A 23,857-nucleotide genomic window follows, 5' to 3' on the forward strand; every position below is an offset into this window, starting at 1 on the left:
TTTTTTTTAAATATTTTTGTTAAGTGTGATTTAATGTAAAAAATGAACTCTTAAAATTTTAATTTATTTAAATTTATAAAATAAATTAAAATTAAAATATAAAATAAAGTTGTGACCGACCGCTCCAAAGTAACCCAAATTCAATTTGAACTTTGAACGGTTGGACTCGTATGCCGATACGATAAAAGTGATATGAAACGAGGTAGCGCAAACACTATTACGAGCGAGAGAGAAACGAAGGTAGAAACTGCCGCCAGAGGTCCTTTAAACTCTATCGAAACGAAACATTACACGCGAATTTTCGCCCGCAACGCTAAATGCTCTCTCTCTCTCTTCGCATTGGGATTGGGGTTCAAACAACCCCGAAATTTCAGTCTCTTCTGACCTCTCGTTCTCTCTCTCTCTCTCTTTGAAGAGCAGAGCTCTCTCTGCTATACTCTGAAGCACTGTCTCTCGCTCAAAATCGAACTAAGAGCACCAAGAAAAAGGAAGGGTTAACCAGAGCACGTATAGAGCTCTCTCGCCATACTCGAACGCGGTATGATCTCTCTGTATCTCCATATTTTCTATGTTTTTTAGGGCATTTTCTAAGATTCTCCCTCTCTCTATCTCGATTTTTCAGGATTATCAATTTCTCTGTCTCTCTTTTTCTTTGGATCTTTCATAGATTCTCTCTCTTCCAATCTCGTTTTTTAGGGATTTTACTCGGTTTCTCTCTCTATCACCGTTTCTCTCCCTCTTCCTATCTCCTTTTTTAGGGCTTTTTGGGCTTTTTATGGTGGGCGTTTTTCCTAATTTCTCCCTCTCTCTCTCTCTCTATATCTCGATCTTTTTAGGGCTTTTTCTTGATTTCTTCCTCTCTCTCTGCATTTCTTACTCTCTCTCTCTCACTGTCTCGATTTTTTTTAGGCCATTTCTCAATCTGTCTCTCTATATCTGTGTGAGTGGGAATCTGTTTTCTAAATCTCTCTCTCAATGTCTCTAGTTTTTGGGTCGTATTTTTTTTGCATTTTTTACAGTTTCTTCTTATTTTCTCTCTACCTTAAAAGAAATTTTACAGTTTCTTCTTCTTTATACATTGTTACTCTTGCTGGTCTTTGTATGAAATTAATTGTTTTTTATGGTGATGAATTAATGTTTGGATATGTAGACTGCATTTTTAAATTGTGTAATGTAGTTGTGAACTTGCTTGCTTCTATGGCCTGCTATGAAATCTCTTTGATTGCATGGTTTGAGGCTACTATGTTTGTCCTGAGGTTACTATGTTTGTCCTGATATTATCACTTTATCAGAGTGAAAGTTTCTAAAACCGCTTACATTTTCAGTGAGGACTTAAAACTTGACGGAATTTGATGTAGGATTACGAAGAATCCCATGAAAACAGTGTGGAATCATGGAGAACCACTGTGGAGGATGAACCACTGTGGAGGACTTTCAAATTAATTCAGTTATTATTAACAACATCAAATTGAACCCATGAATGATGAATGCTCAATCAATTAGGAAGCAATTCATCACAATTGCTATTTTATTTTCATTAGCTTAGATGGTTTGGCCTTGAGTTGGTTGACTTGTGTGGCTATTTTAGAGAGAGAGGGTTTGTTAAGCTTTTCATAATCAAGGTATAGGCCTGTTAAAATGACTTTGGGGATTAAAAATATTTGGATTGTCGGTCCCTTATATCGGATAAAAGTATTGTAGAAGGCCCACTATATTGAACTATTGTATGATGTTATGTCAATGCAAGTAAACAGGGAAAATGTTACGACAATATATTATGTAATGTAGTTGTGCCTAAGGGGACTAATAACATTTTAATGGATGCTCAATTTTATTATGCAAGGTATTATGTATGGTTAAAACATCTCTTCTTTATCTTTACTTTGTTCTATGTAATTGTATCGTAAGCCACACTCATCTTTTATTAGCAAAACTATTAACTTTTAATGGCTTATACGGTCCATGTTCACCATTTATTTTGGAATCTATGTTTCTACATCTCTCTCTCTAGCATAGACTATAGTTCATGTTCAACCTGTTGGAATCCATTAAAAAGACATAGTTTAAAAGCCACATACAAGATAATTCTCTGTTTCTATTGATAGGATTCATTCTCTTAGACAAATAAATGGATGACTTGGACACAACTCAGTCATTTTTTCTAAATATCGATGATGGTGGCACCACTACTTTTCCAGAAGAGCATGGTGCCGATTCTATGGTACAAGACATTGGTAACTTGGATGGGGGTCAAGATTTATTGTCAGTAGATGAAGGCGCAGCACTCTCAAGAGGCGTGGATTTTGAGCTTAAAATTGGCATGTCATTCGATAATGAAGATGACTCCAAAGCCCTATTACTTAAATTTCATCAAGCTTGTGGGGTTTGGCACAAGAATGAGAAGTACATTTCGGAAAGACAGTGAAAGAGCTGGACGAGTGATTGAGTGTTCACGACAAAGATTCCGTCATCATACATATGAGGGCAGCAAGAACCGTCGTCCCCAGACAAGGTGTGGGTGTTCGGCAAAAATGTGACTTTTGAAAGACGAGAAGCAAAGATGGATAGTTATTTAGTTTGTGAAAGAGCATACCCATGCTCTCACATCACCATTTAAAACTAGGTTCATGCGCTCCCATCGGAAGATTCCCAACTCCGTGAAAAAAGTTATCGACACCATGGGGTCTTCATTGGTTAAGTCAAGAGTTATGATGGATTACCTTAATGAGGAGGTCGGAGGAGTGGAAAATGTGCCCTTCATTGCCAAAGACCTTGAAAACCACCTACATATGGAAAGGAGGAAACTGAAAGAAAGTGACATACATATGGTTATGAAATATTTTCAATGAAATATTTGCATTGAAAGCAAGATTTGAATCCTACCGTTTTTTTAGAGCGTGGCTCGATGAATTAGGAAGTCTCATTGGCGTTGTTTGCGTAGAATCTAGTGCGATAATGTCATATCAATTCTTTTATGACATGGTAATTATTTATACTCGAAAATGAGGGCTATGGACTTCACCCCCCTTTTGGTTTCGGGTGCAAACTAATCGAAGAGTAGGAGGAGAATGGGTCCTGTCAAATTACGTTTCAAGGGAGAGTCGAGTCCTAGGACCTTATCCCTCTCGGACCGCCGGCAAAGCCGGCTTCCCTCCTATTTCAACCTTGGAACTCAACGAGGAGATTTTCAAAAGGGTTTGAAGATAAAAAGGAGATTTCAGAAAAATAGATTTAGAAAAGGGAGAAGAGAGGATAACCACAAATAAACTAGTAAGCTAGGGAAATAAAGATAAACATGGGTGAAGATTCTAACTATAAAATGCAAAGAGAATAGGAAGATAAAGAGCATGGAAACAATGAGATCTAAACTACTATCTAATCTAAACATGCAATAACTACGCAAAAGCAATAAGACTAAGGAGATAAGAAAACAAGTATAAAGAGAATAGGGGAGAGAAAGCTATATTAAAGAGAAAGAAGGGAGGGAAGAACAAAACATTATAGAGAGGAGAAAAGGAGAATAACACATCAAGCAAGAGGAAGATGGAGTGAAGGCTAGATAATAAGGAGAGAGAAAAATAATACAAAATAAAAATAAATACAAGAAAAAATGGGGAGAGGAATATGCTAACTATTGAACAAAATATAAAGGGAATAAATGAAACGAACATAAGAGAAATAAGGGGAAAAGAGAGATAGAAAGGGATGGGATCTAAACTACAAGATAAGAGGAGAAAAAGAGAGAAGCGCATACCATTAACTAAGGAAAACAAAAACAATAAATAAAAGGAAATAAATGCTTAATGGTGGAGGTGAGAGACAGGGAGAGATTTACAGTATAAAAGGAAAATACAATAAACTAAGAGAAATAAATGTTACAGAAGAAAAGGAAAACAACTATTTAACAAAGAGGAGAGAGAGCAAGAGAGAGAGAGAGAGAGAGAGAGAGAGAGAGAGAGAGATCTATGCTATAAGATGAACAAAAGGGGCAAAGGGAATAAATATTAACTGAAAGAAAAGAGTGAAGAGAAAGCTAAATGCAAACCAAAAGAGCAATAAATACAATATAAGCAGAAAAAGAGGGAGGAAGAGATTAAGTCATAAATGAAGAGGAAAGGGAGGAAATCATAAATATGAATAAAAGGGAAATAAATACCAGAAATAACTAGAAATGAAAAGAAAATGATGTGTTAGGCTCGTCCCTCAACCTCGATGCCTAGAGTCAGTGTCGATTCATATCAAATAGTTGCATAGTCAATCTTTAATTTTTGGTTTTGAACAGGGCAAATAGAAATGGGAGGAAGAAGGCCCGGAAAGTCAGATTATTTGGACCGTCTTCGGTTTGATAGGGGAGCTTGAAGGGGTTGAAGGCCTAGTTTTGGATTGAGGGGTTCTTGGTGGAATTGGATTTGCTCAAATAGGCTCACCTTGGGGTTTTCTCATAACCTCAAGCTTGAGCTCAAGATCAAGGAGTTTTGAACATAGCTTAGGCTAAAAAAATCTTAAGAATTCGGGCATAGCTTAGGCAAAAAAATTATCAAGATCCGGACCTTAAGTCTGAAGCAAAAGGAGATATTTATAGGCAAAACGGACCTTGCACAGCCTGTAGGTCGGTTTTATGTGAATTTCGGACCATTAGAGTTCTTGAGACATTTGGAGTGGCGGTGGCGGCGGCGGCACTTGGATCAGCACCACATCATTAATGCAGTAATAAAGATGGTCAACAAATATTAATTGCTCATTAATGCGGTTGATTCAGCCCTGTCAGTATCTGACGTCATTGGCAATGGCGCCAGTGGCCTTCCGATTTCCTTCAGGTTTTGTCTTGAACACGTACCACATTCTGGTGGGTTCTGATCTGGTTTTGATCTATCAATCATGGCTTGAAGTTATTCTGAATGGTGTCGATGACATTTGTAGTGTTGCCAAACGCAAGCTGACACTCTGCCCTAGTTGTACTGTCTTTTAATCTTTGGCCAATCACATTTCGACAACCACGGTCTGTACTGACATCTAATGTGTCAGTACGACCCTGCCATGTCGGCTTCGTACGGTTTGACATGTCAGTATGTCATCTCAGTCTCATCAGCCAGGCTGTTTCCCTCTTGTTGGAGGTCTCCCGGCCAGACGACATTTGAACTGGAGCTGGTGACATTGGCAATGTCACCAGACTTCTGGTTGTTTTCGAGCTTATGGGGGGCCCTCGAGTTTGGCGCCTTTTGAAGTGGCGCTGTCGCCACTGGGAATGGTGCTAGGTTTCTATCTTTCCTGGCCACCCGTTTTGTGATAAAGGTGCCTTCGGTGTCGTGCCTTCGGGTTTTTGGTGGGGCTTTGGCGGCCGTTGGGGCAACGTTAGAGCCTTCTTTTCTGAAAATGCTTCAAAGTCAGGTAGTTTTGAATCTGTCTTGCCTTGTCTCGCCACTTGTCTCGCCTCGTGGTACCTTTGGTCGGGCAATGTCGGGCCAGTGAAGGCTATGTTTGCATAAAGGGTTTTGGTGGGGTGAATAGTCTAAAATATCCGGATGGTTTGCCTGGGACATTTCAACCTATCCATAATTTTTCCAGTCGAGATCGAGGTGTGTATAGTAACATTTGATACTACGTACCAAACAACTGCACTTAGCATACCTTTTTGGCCAATCCTTGGAGTCAACCATCATAGTAATACTGTTTTCTTTGGATGTGCCCTTATTATTGATGAGACAATTGAGTCATTTATTTGGTTATTTGAAAGTTGGTTGGAGGCAATGGGAGGAAAACAACCAGGTACAATTATAACATATCAAGATTTGACTATAACTGCCGCAGTTAAGAAGGTCTTCCCTGAGAGTAATCATTAGTTTTGTAAGTGGTACATAATGGGAAAGTTTAAAACAAAGTTGGGTCATGTTATGCGCGCACATTCACACTTTTTAGGCGAATTGAAGAAGTGTTTTTGTGCATCCACAATGGAGATGTTTGAGTCCAAATGAAAATAAATGATTGAGAGATATGCTCTTGAAGAAAAATTTGGCTACAGTGGTTATATGGTTGTCGCAATCAATGGGTGGATAGGTATATTGGTGATAGGTTCACTACAGGGAAGACTACTACACAACGCAGTGAGAGGTTCAATTGTGAGATCAAAGCTTATGTGCCTTCGGGTACTAGTCTTCATAAATTTTTGAATGCCATTTAGAAGTTGCAAGACAAGTTTTTCAAAGAAAAAGAGAGACTCTAGAAACCTAACATCCACTCCTACTTTGAAGACACCCTTTAAAATAGAGGGCGATGCATCAAGGGTCTACACTCAGAAGGTTTTTGGAAAATTTCAAAAGGAACTAGTTGAGTCTGCAGATTGTAGGATCAAAATAATTGAGGACAATGGGATCTCTGTCAAATATGATATAGAGGACTCTCAAGGGTCGTCCATTCATCACCTTGTTACATTCAATAGGTCAGAGAGCAAAGCCACATGCACATGTCACATGTATGAGCGTGTTGGCATCCCTTGTTCACATATGCTTCGAGCTTTCAGTGTGAAGAATGTGGTGGAGATCCCATTGGATTACATATTGAGGCATTCGAAAATGGATGCGAAGAAAGTTATGAATTTGTATGGACAATTGAAGAGTCTGCAATAGAAAATGGTGAGGTATTTGAGAAACTAAAGTCAAGTTGGTTGTCAATAGCCAATGAATGCAATGCCACACCTTGCATTAGTCAGTCATATATTGGTAGTCAGTCAGATGATGAGCCCCCACTTGACTCTAGTCAGTCAGATGACCCCTCTTGTCACTGTACATAATCCACCACATGTTCAAGCAAAGGGTTGGCCAAGAACCCCAAGGATGAAGACGGCTAGTGAGAAAAAGGTTCCAGGTACAAGGAAGTGTGTGGTTTGCAGTCAAGGTGGTCATGACAAGCGTAATTGCGTGGTAATGAAATTGAGCTTGTAAGTGTATGTTTGATTACTTTCTTCAATTTACACTCTATTGCTACTTTATGTATTAATCTATTCATCTTAAAAGATATATTTTGTAATAAACTAACAAATCATATGTATCCTGTAGGACTGGTGGGAATGTTCCAGGTGGTGTGATGGGTTCCCAACATAGCGAGGCCGTAGACGGATGTGGCGTGAGAAGGTTGGTTCTAAAATAACTTGCAAATTCATGTTAAATCTATGTAATAGTATATATGTGTAGTCAGATTTATAACAATTCTTAAAGAAGTTACTGATTTTATTGATTTTTCTTTGTTGCAGGTCCAAAAGGAAGGTCCTCAAGGGCTAAAGATTTTGGATCAATTGCTTGTTGCAAATTTTAATTGCATCCCCTCTTTTCTTATTTTATGTAGAGCATTTATAGGGTTGTGGGTTCTCGTACAGGGCACCCATTTATAGGGTTGGCTATTTTTTGTAGAGCATTGTTTGGGCCTTCTTTTGGCCTTTTGTGAGATCACATGTTTTGATCAAGTTTTAGTCATTAGTTGTGAATGATTGCTTGTATTGGGACTGAGTTCAAAATCCTTGCAATGGTGGTAACATTTAGCAGACTTGCAATGTATATTTTCTGCATAGAATCACTTAAATATTTCTTTTTACATATTTTCTGTATATTGTCCATGATGTGGCATTTTTCAAAAAAACCATTTTCCTTCTATTGTGTATAATAGAAGACCAAAACCCAAACGATGCGAATATATCATACAAGACCGTAAGGACAAAAAACAAATTAACAGTTTGAATTCTCAAAGAGCTTCTACTGAAATTTAAAAATTCTACACGAATCTTCTCTTACATGACAAATGAATTTCATAAATCACACCAACAAGGGGCTGCAATGGATCAAAAGGTACTGAGGAAGCTTTGCTTTCTTTTCTCTTAGGTCGCCGCTTGTTTGATTTGTTCTTGGCCGGAATCATCTGCTTTACTTGCACTCTTTCCCACTCGTTCCTTTTTCTCACCTTCAGTTTTGGATTTGAACGGGAAGGATCAAGAATGGATAGATGTGTTGATCTTTTTCTTGTTTTGTGTTGTTTGTCGGTTGCTCGAGTCACAGGAGGCCACCATGCCATTGCTAGCACAAGCATTAGTATCGGGAGTATTATCCCTCAGTATAATGGAAGTCAAATTGAGGTTCTTTCCTTTTACTTTTTTATATTTTGATTATCTATAAGGCTACATTGTTCAGCATTGTCATCATCGGAAGTAATCTCTTCTTCCTCAAACTCAATGCTTCATACTACCTGTAAAGAGAAAATCTTCAGATAAATACATTAAGATGTGTATTGATGGAAAAATATAAAACCAATCAATTGAAAAGTAAAGAAATTTCTCAAAAGGAAAACTAAAAACAAATGCATCAAACAAGAATAGGAAACTCAGTTAAAATTCTGACCCCTCCAGTATAAATGACAACCTCGGTCAAGCAACAAAAAGAGAATGGAAGTTGCAGGGTGAGCCTCAGCACGACAAACTAAGACACGAGAATGCTTGATGAAGTATAAATATTTCAGTGCGCGTGCTTGTGTGTGTAAATGGTAGAATCATAACTAGGAATGAGACATTCAATACAAGTAACCAGCATACAATATCCTATCACTTGTTTCTTCAAATGAAGAGAGATGTTAAACTACTGTATCAGAAAGTTTCGGCCATTTTCAACTAAACTCACAAACTGCAAAAAGAGAACTCCTTAAATTGGGTTGAAGGCCGTTGGAAACCACATATACTATTTTGGAAGGGCCGTATACAAGGTTTAAAAATTCATTTATTCTTCTTACCATTGTTTTTTTCGATAAGAGCTGGGACTCATCCAAGCCAAGTTAGCTGGGGCAATCCTAATTTTTCATTTGTGAGTATAACCTACTAGAATTGCATATAAATCTACCCTCAATGAGTAGGGTGTATCCTCTACCTTTGATCCAAGTTGATGGGTTCTAAAAGTATGTAACACTTGTTTAATACATCTTGGTTGTAACACTAGGAAGGCGATTGACTTCTACCCTCCACAGTCTCAGCCCCTTCAACAGTTCATCCTTTGAGTAGATCTTCTCAGCAGGAAATCCCTTAACAAGGCAAGTTCCTCTTCACCCATACCCCTTCTTACCTCTTCAAGCTGCTCTACTACCAAGCAAAGGAATCAAATCAGAATGTCGGCAAAGCTGCTCCACCTCCAAGCAAAGGAAGCAAATCAGAATGTCAGCTGCTTAGCTCGTACCAACGCAGTCAGCAGATGACGGCAATTGCAAGCTCGCCGGTCAAAAGCATAGTCTCGATACATAATTTTTTTGGGATATTGTCGAATATTGTATTTTTTTTCTTCCTTTCTTTTACTATGTACCTCAACTTTGAGCATATTCAATGGTTGGGGTCCTTTTAACTGACGGAGTTTTTTAGAATTTACCAACTTATATCCATATTTCCCTAATATTGTGTAGAGAGGCATATAGTGGCCCTAGGAGTATAGGTCCATAGTTCGGTCTCAAAATGAGATTTGTGATAATCTCTAAGTATGTCCGGTGGTTAAGATATATGGTGACCGATTGTAGAGCTTTCAAGGCATGTTAGGGGCCTCTGATGGCAAGCTTGGTCTATATTGGTCCTCTTGACATACTATTTGAGGTATCTCCATGGATAATATCAACCGACACATTCATACGGACCTTCCGCTTGTTAAGCCTGTATTTGCCTTATGACTGTTCGATTCACACACTTGATATTCATCCATCCTTTGATTTTATATGGTCCATCTTGATTCTGGGTGTCTAAACCCCAACAAGTACAAACTGGAAAATATAACCACATTCCACATTTTCTCCAATTATATGGTAGGATTCTGCTTTTTAATTTTTTTTATTTCAATTTTACGCCCAGTATTATGGAAGTCAAATTGAGGTTCTTTCCTTTTACTTTTTATATTTTGATTATCTATAAGGTAGTTCTGCATTAGTAACATCAAATTGTAACTTCTTTAGAAAGTTGTTTTTAAGCATGGACTGGTCCAACTTCGAACAGCTTTATACTTAAAATGGAAAATTATGAGTATGAACTGGTTCATTGTTGCTAGTATCAAACTGCTCCATACTTCAAATGTATAGAGTGGTTTGATGTTAACATTGATGAACAGCGTATTGCTTCTCTTTTTGTTTAATGCAGTTTCAATTGTAGCAAAAAAGAGGAATTTTAAAATTATCTTTCTCAGTCCCCTATAAAATCACGATTATCAGTCCAAAGGGTGAGGCCTCTGACTCCATTCTCACAATTGGGTACGGCTCAAATCTCTATTTTTTTTTTTTTATTCGAAAAGAGCTCAAGCTTAATTGGTTAAGAGTTGACGATTTGCAACGCTACGTCCTAGGCTTAATTCCAACCAAAAGTAGGGAGGGGCCACTCCCCACTAACTCAACCACCAAAAAACAAAAAACCAACCATAGCACCCTCCCCCCAAAAAAAAGAAAAAAAGGAAAAGGACAAAAACAAAAAAGAAAAAAAATGTCCAGTGTTACTACCATAGACCAATGGGCAAAACTGGGAGAAAAGAGTAAAAAAGTTAAAACCTAGCATAAGTTGGAGAAAAAATGTGGACCAAGCAGAAATATTGCTCATAGTTTTAGGGACCATAGACCAATGGGCAAAACTGGGAGAAAAGAGTAAAAAAGTTAAAACCTAGAATAAGTTGGGAGAAAAAATGTGGACCAAGCAGAAATATTGCTCATAGTTTTTGGTCCCTAAGTAATTTTTCCCCATATTTACAATATCTTTAAATTAATCATGTTGTATTTGATATCAAATAGGAGTACCAGCTTTAAGATGTTCTAATATTAATAAATTCTAATTAAATTTATGGCTAATTTTTATAATATTGAAATTATGCAAAAATTTAATTAATAAAGTTTCATCCATTAAAATTAGTTTATGAGAAATTTCTAGAATTTTTATAATAAATTCTTTAAGGAGCTTACATTTTTACTAAAAAAAGGAAGTAGGAAACCTTATGGTGAATAATTATAGATATTAATTACAAGACAACAATTTCACTTAGATTTTATGCCCATATTTCTAACTTTAATAAATAAATATTTAGAATATTACGTCCATCTTGCTTTCCGTTTTTGGGAAAATTACTTTATTATGAGACGCTCCATATTTCGCAAATATCACATGGAGACCACCCCTGCCACGCCACCATTTTTTTCTAGAATTTCCGCATGTCCAATATTTCCGTGAAAAATTCCATAATTTTTCTATTTTTTTATTCAAGACCGGTCCAATATAAAAATGCCGAACAACATTATAACAGGGTTGTTCAATGTTCGTAATGCAAAAGAAACTTATATTTTTTGATGCGGTTTTCTTTCTTTCTTTATTATTTTTTGATGGGGTTCTCACTAGTAGTTTAATTAATTTTTCCTTACCATTATAAAATATCATAAAAAATGGAAAAAGTTTATATTGAGCCGGGGCTCTAAACAATCAAAATAAAGTCCATCTCAAACATTACACTAGAAGAGGTTGTTTTGATACCCAAATAGCCTCAAATTAATCATCTCATAAAGATGCACGGACATGAGAAACAAATAGAATTCAAGTTTTGGAAATAGTGCATCTTGTAATGCATTTTTGGACTATCAATTTTCAAGATTTTCAAGTTTTTCTAGTTCTGCTTGATCTACACACTTTTTGAAGCTTTAGATTTTATAATTAAAGATGAAAATATATTTTAAAGGTGCAGTTGGCATACGGATGCATCCGTAGGTGTAGAGGTAAGGTGCACCTTCAAATTTTATCATGGTATATAATTTTGATGTAAAATGTTTTTAGGATTATCTCAAAATCTATTGTTATATCTAATTATAAAATTTTAAATTTAAAAAATGGTTAAAATCAAGCTATTCTATCAACATATGAAAATCTTGAAAATGGACGGTGTATGTAATATAATGTAAAATGCACTATTTCTGAGGCTTAAAATCTTTTTATTTTTCTTAGTCATACATCTCGATGTCGAGATGATCAATCAAAGGGTTTTTCAACATTAAAACTACCTTTTCCAATAGATTTTTGAGGGGCATCCGTAGTTCTACATTATAAGGTAGCATTCTTATATAAACTTTTTCCATATTTTAAAGCTATCACAAAGATTTTCAGTATTGAAACTATATTTCTCGTCACGATTTGAAGATGTGCTGTACTTTGGAAAAAAAAAAAAAAGACTTACTTGTAACAATGTAAATGGGCAGATGGCAGTAGATCTGGGATTGTGAGAGAGAGAGAGAGAGAGAGAGAGAGAGATTATGTATCACCCTCAAAGGATAAATAGAAATAGATTTAGAAATCCTAGAATGAGGAAAAATATGATGGGAAGAAGGGCAGGCATGCTTTTAATGCCCTAATCGAGCTTGTCCGGTATCACAAATACCGAATGGCTTAAGAAAAAGAAAAAAAAAATGTTGCACTCCCTAAGAGCTTTAGACCTTTGGGCTATCTTGACATTATAAATACCGAACAAACCATTAAATAACTTTATTCGATATTTTTGATATCGGACAGGCATTCATTGAAAGAAAAACACTTTAAATGAGGATCTTAATATCAGACAGTTCGGAAAAATATAATAAAGGAACCTAAATAGGTTCTGTACGTAAACTTTCCTAAAACTTTGTAATATAATTTTCTATCTAAAAGTTATTGTAACCATATTTGTCTCTTTTGCTTTGGTTGTGTTTCTTATAAGTACGTATACTATGCTCCCTTGGGACCATAGTTTACTACTACTCCCTCGGTCAGGAGACCCATTTGGGAGGATCTTTTCTAAGTGAAATTTAGGGAACCACTTAATATGCACTAGAGGATTATTCTAAAAATTTTTAAAGTTTACTAACACTTAACCATCTAAGAATTGGATGGTCTCTGATCCACCTCGAGACATTATTATTTTTTAAGTGTATGGAAGGTACAACTAGGAAATTTTTTTATTGAGGTTAATTATGGGTTGAAGGGGGGTTACATTCCTAAAATTTGAGGTCCTAAAATTAATTACGGAAAGCTTTCCATGTTCTTTCTACAACATAGAAATTCTATCTTCCCCTTTATCTAACCATCTATTTTTTAATAGAGGGCTAAGATTGCCCCAATCACAATGTCACGTCTCTAAACTATTTTTTTTTTTAATTTTTTTTATAAACTATTTTGACGCCAAAGTTTGGACGTCCATTCCTCTACTAAACTCGCACTAACGAAAAATATAAAGAAAATATTTTCAATAAATTAAATGACCATAATACCCCTAAAAGATTCAAGGGGTATTTTGGTCATTATTTTTTATAAAAAATTATTGTTAATATTTTTTTTATAGGTGCGCCCCAATGAGAAGATGACACATACCAAATTTCATATTAAAAAAACTTGTATTAAAAAAATTAAAAATAAAATACTTTAAAACGTCGGATTTAAGATCAAACGGTGAGTGGCTCTCTTGATAAAAAATAGACGGTTTTATGGTAAGGGGATAATAGAAATCTATGTTGTAGGGAGAACATAAAAAGCTTTCCCAATTAATTATAGCTGGGGTTTTACTTGATGGAGTAAATGGATATTATGCTCCCACAAGAGTAGAATATCTTTTGTCTTCTCTTATTCTTCTTGGAAAAATTACCCTCAATAATCTTGTGTCCCCTCTAACTGGAGATAAGCCTGAGTCCCTCCAAGATTCCTCTTGCTTCTGCCTCTTTCACCGTGGTTGAACCACAAGAACCATAATAGGAAATAAGAATGTTGTTGTTATTGTTTCCTATGATTCCTAAAAAACCAGCATGACCAAGGTTTTCAAGAGAACTATTGTAAAAAATTAGTTTAATACAACCTACGAGCTGAGGGGACCAAGGTAAATATCTTCTATGAACTGAGAAGGATAAATGAGCTACTTCCATGGGGTTCAAAATGATTTGGTTTTTTGGAATAAATTTACAGTAGGTAGAAATTGTTTGGTGAGTGTGATCATTAAAAGCCTTATGAGTGCTTGTAAAATGAATATATATAATAGAATATAAACTCAGTGGGAGTGTAGTCCTTTGTAGATCATATTAAGCAAAAAATGTTTGTTGATACTAGATTGTGCTTGACATATTACGTCTGTTTGGCTGTGAAAAACCCATGTTGCTTGAGCTCTGAGAATCGTACCGATGAGAGTTATATGAGTTATTCCTTAATGAGATTGGAGTATGCGCAGATGAATGAGCTGAGAGACTGCGTGATCCTTGTGTGTGATGGAAGCCTTCAAGGATAGGGCCAAAACGTCAACATTTCTGCCATCACACAACATGCACATTGATAGCCATTTTCGGTAAAGCTTACTACATTTCAGGGTAAAGCGTGTGTATGTGAGAGAGATACCCCTTATGCATCATCGAGCTACAGATTGCATCAGGTCAAGATGATCTTGTGTTTCGTCTCCGGGGGGAAGGGAGGGGGGAACCGAAAATCCATTTATTGGGTTACGACCCCTTGCCCATTGGCTAGACTTTGGTGACCCACTGACGATCCCCTGCATAGACTGTGGGGTATGGGCAACACTGGGCGGTTTGAAAAAACATGTATAGTTTGTAGTTCGCGGGTGGACATGGAGTACCCCAGTAGATATTTTCTTAGACCATATGGACATTGTCCCATCAATGTTTTAATTTTGTTTTATCTTAATTTTATTTAATTTTAGAAATGTTACTTGAATTTTTTTAAATCTTTGGATATTTTATTGATCAAATTTAGATTTATAAAAATGAAGATATTGATATTATAATGACTTAAATATTCAAATAATAAATTTATGTTTTTTAAAATTATAAAATTAACTTAATATGCATGGGAGACCCAATAGCTCTTTTGGGCCCACTATTGCAAGATGGGTAGGGCCAATTATGTGCTACCATGTCATCTTTCCTTTTTGGTGATCACGTTTAGAAGCTTGAAGAGAAGAGTTTGTGTCGTTTTAGAAAGTTTAAAACCTTGAAGAATATTTAATTAATATTTTAGAATGTGTAACAAGACTTATGGATAAAAATAAGAAAGGATAATATTATGAGATGTTAATATCTTATTTAAATTACTTGATGGGAAAATGGTTTAGGAAGTGGAGGATAATGTTCTAGCACCTTCTATAAGATGTTGATGACCCATCTATAGAATGGAGAACTCAGATCTCTCATCCCACAAGTCACTCAAAATCAACGGTTTATATTCAATCTCATATGAGTGGCAAGCTAAAGAAACCTTAAAAAATCCTATCATATTCAAGCTCTATAAAAAGATATTGTCTCTACCTAAATCTTTACACACTTAGAATTTTCCATCTCTCTCTCACAACCTACTATAGGAGGTACCCCCCACTTAGAAATCTTTCTCGCTCTCTCTTGATAACCCAAAGGGGGGCACGCCCCACTCTCTCTCCTCCATACTTTCTCATAGTGTTTTCTCTCATACTCTCTCATGTCTCTTTGGGGTTCCAAGGTTATAAGGTTGTGGTAGTAAGATGATCATCTCTCTCAAACTAGGTTGTTAAAGGGATTCACTAGGGTTTTTAGTTTTGCAATAAGGGGTTCATGTTCCATTGGTGTGCCTTGTCTAAACTTGCTTTTCTAGTTGAGATTGAAGTTAACCATTGAAGGTGGTGATTCGGTATGGGGTGTAAGAAGCCCAGTTAAGATAATCTCCGGTACCTTATTTTGTTTGTTACTTATTTGTTTTATGTACTTTCTTCATTCTCAAGCATAGGTTGTTTTCTTTACTTTATTAATGAAAAGTGTAGTTGGAATGACTTTAAGTTTTTGAGATCGTACTGAATTATTTTCTTTCATTTTATTCGGAGTTATTTTATTGTAAAAAGACCCATTGTAAGTGATCTAGACTGTGAGGGATAGAAAAAATATTGAAAAAAAAAAGAAAAAAAAATGATTATATACTCTAGCTAGATTGCACGTGCCCTTCTTTCAGAAATACAATCAACCACCATTGCTAGGATATCAGATCCGATAGTGGGCAAGTTTGTGATGATCCCTTGTAAAACTCCTCTATTACGCTCTCTCTAAGTATTCCACATGATGCTCGCCTAGATGGTCCTCCACCTGTTATTTGTATAGTAGGCATCTACTACTGCAACACAGTCTAATGTTGCTGGGTACATGAATATGTAGATTCAAAAGCTGCCTGCCCGAATTGCATAAATCCATGGTGAATGGGTAGTGAAGAAAGAGGTGATGTGCCATTTCATTGTCAGCTTTTTCAAAGGATACATACATTAGGCAAGATGAATCCTCTCTTTTTCAGATTGTCAATAGTAGCCAGTTTGCTTTAGCAGGCAGTCCACAAGAATAGTTGTTCCTTCAAAGGAACATGAAGGTTAAAATTTTTTGCCAAATTATTCTCCAACTGCCTGCTGCGATCTTGATAGAGAAGTTTATAAACAAATTTAAGACTAAACTTACCCGAATGCGTTAAGTCTCAAACAAAGTAATCATCTCTGTTAACGGAGTAATAGAATTGTTCAAGCAACTCCATCAATCATTGGAACTCATCAATAAATCAATCATCATCCTCCTGTAACTTCAAGAGATGGACCAGGAGCCATTAGTTTTCACATCCCTTATTATCTCCTTTACCATGGCCAAAGGGTTATAGATTTTAGAGAAGACCTTCGAAAAGGAAAATCAAAGGGCATAGTCACTCAGCCGTTTATCAAAGCAGAATAAGGTACATTCACCATTACCAACTACCTTTTGATAGTGTCGAAGATATATGGGTCTGTAATAATCAATCCCTCTCCAAAACGAAGGCAAAGAGGATTTATTTTTGGGGCTTTTGATAAGACTGTTTGTAACATCCTCTCCATCTTTTTGTTAAGAGCAACATCTTTTTGTTAAGAGCAAAAAGAATCATGCCATTCATGATATCTCCACCACCATTTAGTCAAAAGACTAGAGTTCATAATTCTACGTTTCCTTATTCCTAAGCCCCCTTCCTTATAGTAGCACATACTTTATCCAATTTCACCAAATACAATTCTTTTACAGTATCTAAACTTCCCCACGTGAATGCTCTTATGATGCCTTCCAACTTCTGACCACTTATTTTGGCATACGAAACAAAGACATGTAGATTTGAGAGGGTAGATTTAATTAAAGTGACCCTTCCTCCTAAAGATTAAACATTTGATTTCCAAATATCCAATTTCTTACTGAATCTTTCAATAATAAGATTCCAAATGGATTTTAGTGGGTGGTTATCTGTTAAAGGTATGCTTAGGTATTTACAAGGTAGCCTATCCACATCACATCCCATAAGGCCAGCCAAATGCACGATTGTAGCCGTAGGGCAGCCAACCCTAGAAAGATTCATTTTGGCCAAGTTAACCTTAAGGCCCATAACAAAATCCATACATCTAAGAAAGATCTCAAGATTTTTAACTTCCATCTCAAATGAGTTACAAAAAATGATAGTATCATCCGCATATTAAAGGTGTGAAGCCACTAAACCACTACACCCAAAGCGAAAACCAGAAATCATGCCCTTATCCACCCACCACCAACCTGTTTTAAGAGAAGGGTTCCCATTAGTTGAGATTCAAGAAAGACCAAGATCTCATGTACTATTGTTTGAGGAGACCCGATGTAGGGTGCTTCAAGTCCATTGAAGGTAACCTTTTGGCATCTAGTTTGTTATTTTTTCTATCTTATGCTTATTTGTTCAAAGTCTTCTTTTATGTAATTTGATTATGTAATAAAATAAGTTTTGAGAGGTGCCGCAAGTGAGAATCCTATTCTTTTTGTTTTTTTTTTATTTGAGTAAAAATCATAATTATTAGACATATGTAAGTGTTCTAGCCGGTATTGCAAAAGAAAAAGAAGAAAATATTTAAACTATAAATATTGTGCTAGATCATATCATCCACTTTCATGTTGAGATGGTGGAGCCTCTCATGCACAACTTTTGCAGTTTTGATGAATCTCACACAGTATAGTTCGAGAAGGAATTTGTTGACATCCACGAAAGTGGATGATGTGATCTAAGACAATACTAGTTTTGTTTTTGAATTTGCAAATCGACCGGTAAGTTAGATGTCTAAGCTTCATTCAATAGTGGCATTGTCAAGCACCGAGGCTGAACACATGGTGGCAACAGAAGCAAGCAAAAAAAGGCTTTGGCTTCAAAGTCTTATGGGTGAATTAGGTATCAATTCTAAGCCCATGAAAATTCTTTGTGATAGCTTGAATGCTATTAATTTAGCTAAGAAACCCATTTACCACAAGAGGACAAAGCACATATGGTCTAATACCATTATGTTGGACAAATTGTTTGAAGATGATTTGGTTTGGTTGGTAAAAGTTGGAACCAAGAATAATGTAGGGGTTATGCTCACGAAGACGATTTTGGTATATAAGTGAGAATGGAGCCTAACTTCTTTAGGCTTAAATAGAAAGTAAACAAGGAATATCAGCTAAGCAGGTTGGTGATTCACTATTAAGATGGAGATCGTTAAAAGTGATTGAAAACTAGTTTTTGGATTTATGTATTATTTGTACTTTATTTGGGGACTTTTTTGTCACTATGTTGAATTCACACTATAAGAGTTGTAAAGGGCAATTTTTCTTTCTTTTGTTTTCCTCTTTTCTATCTTTAGAAAGGTTAGGATTTCCTTTTGGTAAAAGTGAAAACAGAAAAGGGTAAAGGAGGTGATTTTGTGTCCATCTTTGAAAGAGGTTCTTGGATCATCAAACCAGAGGTACACAGTGGAAAATCGTGGGTTTCAGGTAACTTCAAGAAGATATTTTGGTGATGATTTTTATTGACTTTTTCTATTGAGGAAACATTATTATAAATTTCTCTTTGATAGTAGAATTTTGCTTGTGAGTTTGCCTGTGTGGATGTAACCTTATAGGATGAACCACATCAAATTTGCTCTTGTGGTTTGTTTCTTATTTCCTCATGTGACATCTCTTCTTAAACATGATTAGCTTTCACATTTAAATGTGCGATATTTAGCGATCAGTTAATTTGGGGTTTCGATTATTTGAATCTCCAACAAGATACAAGGAGGATAGAGCGAAGACAGAGTTCGAGAAAAGAGACAGAGGCTTAGGATTTAATGTTAAGGGAAACGAGGGAAACGAACTTCATTTCATGGGGAGATGGAAGGCTTGACTCTGCCCCTTGTGTGCTCCTTTTGGTATTTCAGGATTCACAGTCCAGTCCTCTCTCTGCTTCTGCCTTGCACAATATCTTTCTACCCTATTTTAATCAGCGTCTCTCTCTCTCTCTCTGGCTTCTACATCTCTCTACCCATTTTAATCAGCGCGATTGTTTGAAGACTTTTTAGTCCAACCCTTTTGTTGTATTTCCTTTGCACAATATGCCCAGTAGGGAGAAATCCGCATCTATTCATTTGGTCGAACAATCGGCCAACCTGCCAATTAGTCAAGGGTGTGGTTTCTATATGGTTGCAATTTTAAACAATCCAGTTTAGACGCATCTCCAAAATTTATCATAACATATACTTTTAGTGAAAAAATTATTAGGATTATCTGAAATTTTATTTTTATATCTAATTATAAAATTTTAGACTAAAAAAATGGTTAAAATCAAGTGGATCTCTATGAAAATCTTGAAAATGGACAGTCTAGATAATGTGTTGCAAGATGCACTATTTTCAAGACTCAAAATCTTTTTTTTTTTTTTCTTTTCTTTACATATTCATACATCTCGATGTCGAGATAATCAGTTGAAGGGTTTTTAAACATTAAGACAACCTTTTCCAATAGGTTTTTGAGGTGCATTCGTAATTCTACATTTTGAGATTGCAACCTTATATAAATTTTCCATTAGTTAATTAAATGTAGTTCACACAAGGCTGCTTTGTATTTTGAGGGAAAAAAAAAGAATTCATCTCTAACAAATGCAGTGTTCAAAAGATAGGCTAATTTTTTTAAAATCCGCTGACTAAATTGGGATTGGTCACTGGCCGATCCCAATTTGTCCCAATTCTAAAGGTCATGTATTATGAATTTTTTTTAGTGCACTAGTCAGCCGATTTTTTGAACTAATCGGTACAAATCAAATGAAATCGGCCTATTAATGAATTAGTAAAAATTGCCCGATTTGTGCACTATTCTAGTATGATTTTTGAACACTACCCTCTATTATTATAAATATCGGTTTGGGCTCTATTGTTGCCCATTTTCTCTTCCCAATATTGGGAAGCCACTTTGTAAAGAATATCCATCACTGACATGGAGATTTTGATGCTTTGTTAGGCTCTCTTTCTCTCTCTCTCTCTCTTTGTGTTGGCCCCAACATCTCTCTCTATTAGATCACAATCTCTCACCTCTCTCTCTCTAATTGTTGGAGCAGGCTTGGCCCAACATCTCTCACTCTCTCTCTCTCTCTCTCTCTCTCTCTCAGGAACCATTGGGCAAGGGACTGCCCAACCTCTCTCTCCCTCTCTCTCACCTCTCTCTCTCTAACGGTTGGGGCAAGGGACTGCCCCAATCTCTCTTACACCTTTCTCTCTCTAGAATTGTTGGGCAGGGGCTGCCTAACCTCTCTCTCTCTATTGGGGCAGGTCCCTGCCCCAACATGTTGCTCTCTCTAATTGTCAGGGGCAGGTTTGCCCCAACGTCTCTCTCTTTCACCTATCTGTTGTTGGGTTTATATGACGTTTAAAGGCCTTCTAAGTGCTTGTAAAATGAAATGATATAGTGGAACATGAATTCAGTAGGAGTGTGGTCCCTCGTGGACCATACCATGCAAACGATGTTTGCAGATACCAGATTGTGCTTGAAGATCTAGGCTAGTCGTTTGGAAAAAAACCCATGTTACCTAGGCATGAATAACAAACCGAAGAGGGTTCACGGGTTAACCTTTGATGAGGCCGGAGAATATGCTCAGATGAGTGAGCCAAGGGATTGTGTGACCCTTGTGTGTTATGGTGACCTACAGAGACGGGAGCCAAAACCTCATCCATGTGCCATCACACGATATGCACATCGATAGATCATTTGAAAAAGCCAGAAATACACCTTTTAGGGTGAAGCGTATGCATGTGCGAGAGATCCCCTTATGCGCCATAGAGTTGTGGTCGCATTAGGTCTTGGTAACCTGGACTCGTCTCTAGGGAGGACCTGTAATCCACAAACTGTGATTGCGACTTCTTGGCTCATCGACCCGACTTTCGTGACCCACTAATGAGCCCTTGCTTGGACTGTAAGTCATGGGAAATATTGGGTCGGTCTGATAAAGCAAGTGTGGTCCTAAAGCAAGTGTGATCCGTTGTCTACAGTTGAAGGTGGAGTGCTCCATGATTGTTGATTCAATTCCTAAACCATATGGATCCATTTCCTATCAAATTAATTTAATTGTGTTTGTTTTATGATAATGATTATTTTATAATTATTGAACCTTTGAATATTTTATTTATAATTTTTAGATTTATAAAATTAAAGATTGATTTTACAATGTTTTAATATTCACTAAAAATTATTTTGTTAATTTTAAATGTATAAAAAAAATGGCAGCCTATTGTGCACATGAGCCCACTATGTTTCTAGAAGGTGGGGCCCACATATGCCTTTATGGGTGGCACGCCCCACCTCTTACTACTTTCTATTTTATGAAAAGTTTTGTTTTGTGGTCCATGTGACCTTATGTTTTGGTAACTTTAAATTATAACATGTGGTCAAATTATGGATTGAGTATGTATTAACCATATATTGACTTAATATGAAAGTAGATATTGACTTAATATGTCTTTGATAGATTTTATGGAAAATTTGTGTAGAGATGTGCTATTTTATGGAATACACAATATTTAATCACAATTAATTTAACTTATTTTCTATTGATGAAAAAATGGTTTAGGAAAGGGGGATAAAGGTTCATGTACCTTCCATAATGTTGATGACCTATATATAGAATGGATGGCTCAGATCTCTCACCGCACAAGTCACCCTTGATCGACGGTTCATATTCAATCTCAAAAGAAGAGACAAGTCAAGGAAAACCCTAAGAAACCCTAATCTTGTTCAAGCGTATAAAAAAGGGACTGTCTCAATCCAAAATCTTTACACTTTATTTTTCTAGCTCTCTATCATGTTTGATATCTCTCTCTCCCACATTGTGAAAAGGGGCTAAGGAATTAGGCTATGGAGCTCTTCTCTCTTATATCTCTCAACTATGGATTTATGGTTAAAGGTTTTGAGGGTTAGCAAAAAGAGAAGGATTTTCTCTCCGACTAGGTTGTTAAAAGAATTCACTTAAGGTTTGAGTTTGTGATCAAAGTGGTTCATGTTCCATTGGTATGGTTTGGCCTAAACTTGCTTTCTCGGTTTGAGATTGAAGCAAGATTGTCGATTCCGCGCCATCGGATGGTGGTGACTTGGTGTGGGGTGTAATAAGTCTGGTTGAAGTAATTTCTGACACTCTTCTCTTTTATTTCTTACAGTCTTATTTTTTTATTTTCAAACATAGAATATTTATTTCAATGGCATCAAATTTTAAGATCTTGTTTTTATTGCCATGTTGATTTTATTTTGAAATATATGTTGTTGTAATAAGACCACCTGTAAGTGATTTTATGCCAAAACAAAAAGGGTGATATATATATATATATATATAAAATTCTCCGATAAAAGATTACATAGATCTTTCTTTCATCTATCTCACTCACTCTCTATCTCTCTCTAACTATTGGGTAAGGGAATTGCCCTAACCTCTCTCACACCTATCTCTCTCTATCTCTCTCACGGTTGGGGCAGGGGCATAACCCAACCTCTCTCTCTCTCTCTTGGGCTCTCTCTCTCTCGTGGCAAGCCTGCCCAAATATCTCTCTCTCTCTAAATGAGTTGAAGTTTGGGTGCCTAAAAAATATTGCTTCCGGTGCTTAAAAAATTTGTTCAGAAACTCAATTATGCTTATAATATGTTTTTTTGTTTTCTTTTTTATGTGACAATATAAATAAACAATACATGTAAATTTTAAATATTTTTTATAATCTTTTACATTCTTTTTGGGTTTTTTTTTAGAATTTGCATTTTTCAATAAAATCGAGACACTAATTAGTCGATTTAGTCATAATTGGTCCGACTAATCGGATCAAGCTAGGATTGACTAGTCGGCCCAATCCGTTGTTTTGAACACTAAATAAAAGTAAAACCAAAGTACAAGGAGATCAAGCAAAGGAATTAAAACCCTGATTTACATTTGGTTCTGTAAATAGGGATGGCAACAAGCCGGGTTTGGGTTGAACAGCCCTAAGCTAAACCTAGCTTGGCTCTAGTCCCTATAGGCCCTACTCCACCCTACCCTTAGGCTTGAATTGCCCTGCCTTGGCCAGGCTGTGCCATTGCCGAGGGCGCCCCATTTCAGGGCCGACGCCCTATATTTTTCTAGCCAGGCCGGGCTGAGCCGCCAAGCCCTTTGCCACCGTCATTTGTAAATAAAGAATCTTTTTTTATTTCTTTCCTTCCTTTTTCCCTTGTAAATAAAGAATCTTATTGTATACTTTTGTAGCTAAATAGTCTTCTTTGTAAATTCATGTGATTATTAAAGGGGTTAGAAATGGTGGTATTTAAGTTCGGTCAAGCATTTGGGAAAGGCACTATAGCACCTCCACCATTATAGTTTAGTATCGTGCTCTCCAATCCCACAGCTTTGGAAACCTCACTATTTACAACTTTGGAAACCTAACCATTTTAAAAAGAAAAACGGAGAGGTTTGCATAAGGATGCCTCCTTATACCTTCGAAATAAGATGTGCCTATAACTTTCGGTGTTGAAATCCTTATGATGGCTCAAAAATATCTTTTTTTCGTCAGTTATAAAATTTAAAATT

At 36.4% G+C, this 23,857-nt stretch overlaps 1 protein-coding gene across 8 annotated transcripts; it reads left to right on the forward strand.

Moving 5' to 3' along the window:
* The first annotated feature begins 334 nt into the window (after positions 1-334).
* On the forward strand, positions 335-9,678 carry LOC110007412 (uncharacterized). Of its 8 annotated transcripts, none has more exons than XR_016061105.1 (4): positions 335-538; positions 7,053-7,127; positions 8,043-8,119; positions 8,970-9,678. XR_016061105.1 is itself a non-coding variant. In XM_088874277.1 (3 exons), exons 1-3 carry the CDS (start codon positions 6,675-6,677, stop codon positions 7,272-7,274), a joined length of 363 nt encoding a protein of 120 aa, XP_088730403.1. In that variant the 5' UTR covers positions 3,211-6,674; the 3' UTR covers positions 7,275-7,586. The 8 variants fall into 8 exon arrangements, 1 of the variants encoding a protein (XP_088730403.1); XR_016061104.1 differs by lacking the exon at positions 335-538 and adding an exon at positions 3,978-6,934; XR_016061107.1 differs by lacking the exon at positions 335-538 and adding an exon at positions 4,199-6,917.
* Positions 9,679-23,857: the final 14,179 nt, after the last annotated feature.

The sequence above is a fragment of the Amborella trichopoda genome, chromosome 8 (assembly GCF_054954075.1).
Source record: "Amborella trichopoda isolate Santa Cruz 75 chromosome 8, AtrichopodaSantaCruz75HAP2 v2.0, whole genome shotgun sequence".
Taxonomy (NCBI): Eukaryota; Viridiplantae; Streptophyta; class Magnoliopsida; order Amborellales; family Amborellaceae; genus Amborella; species Amborella trichopoda.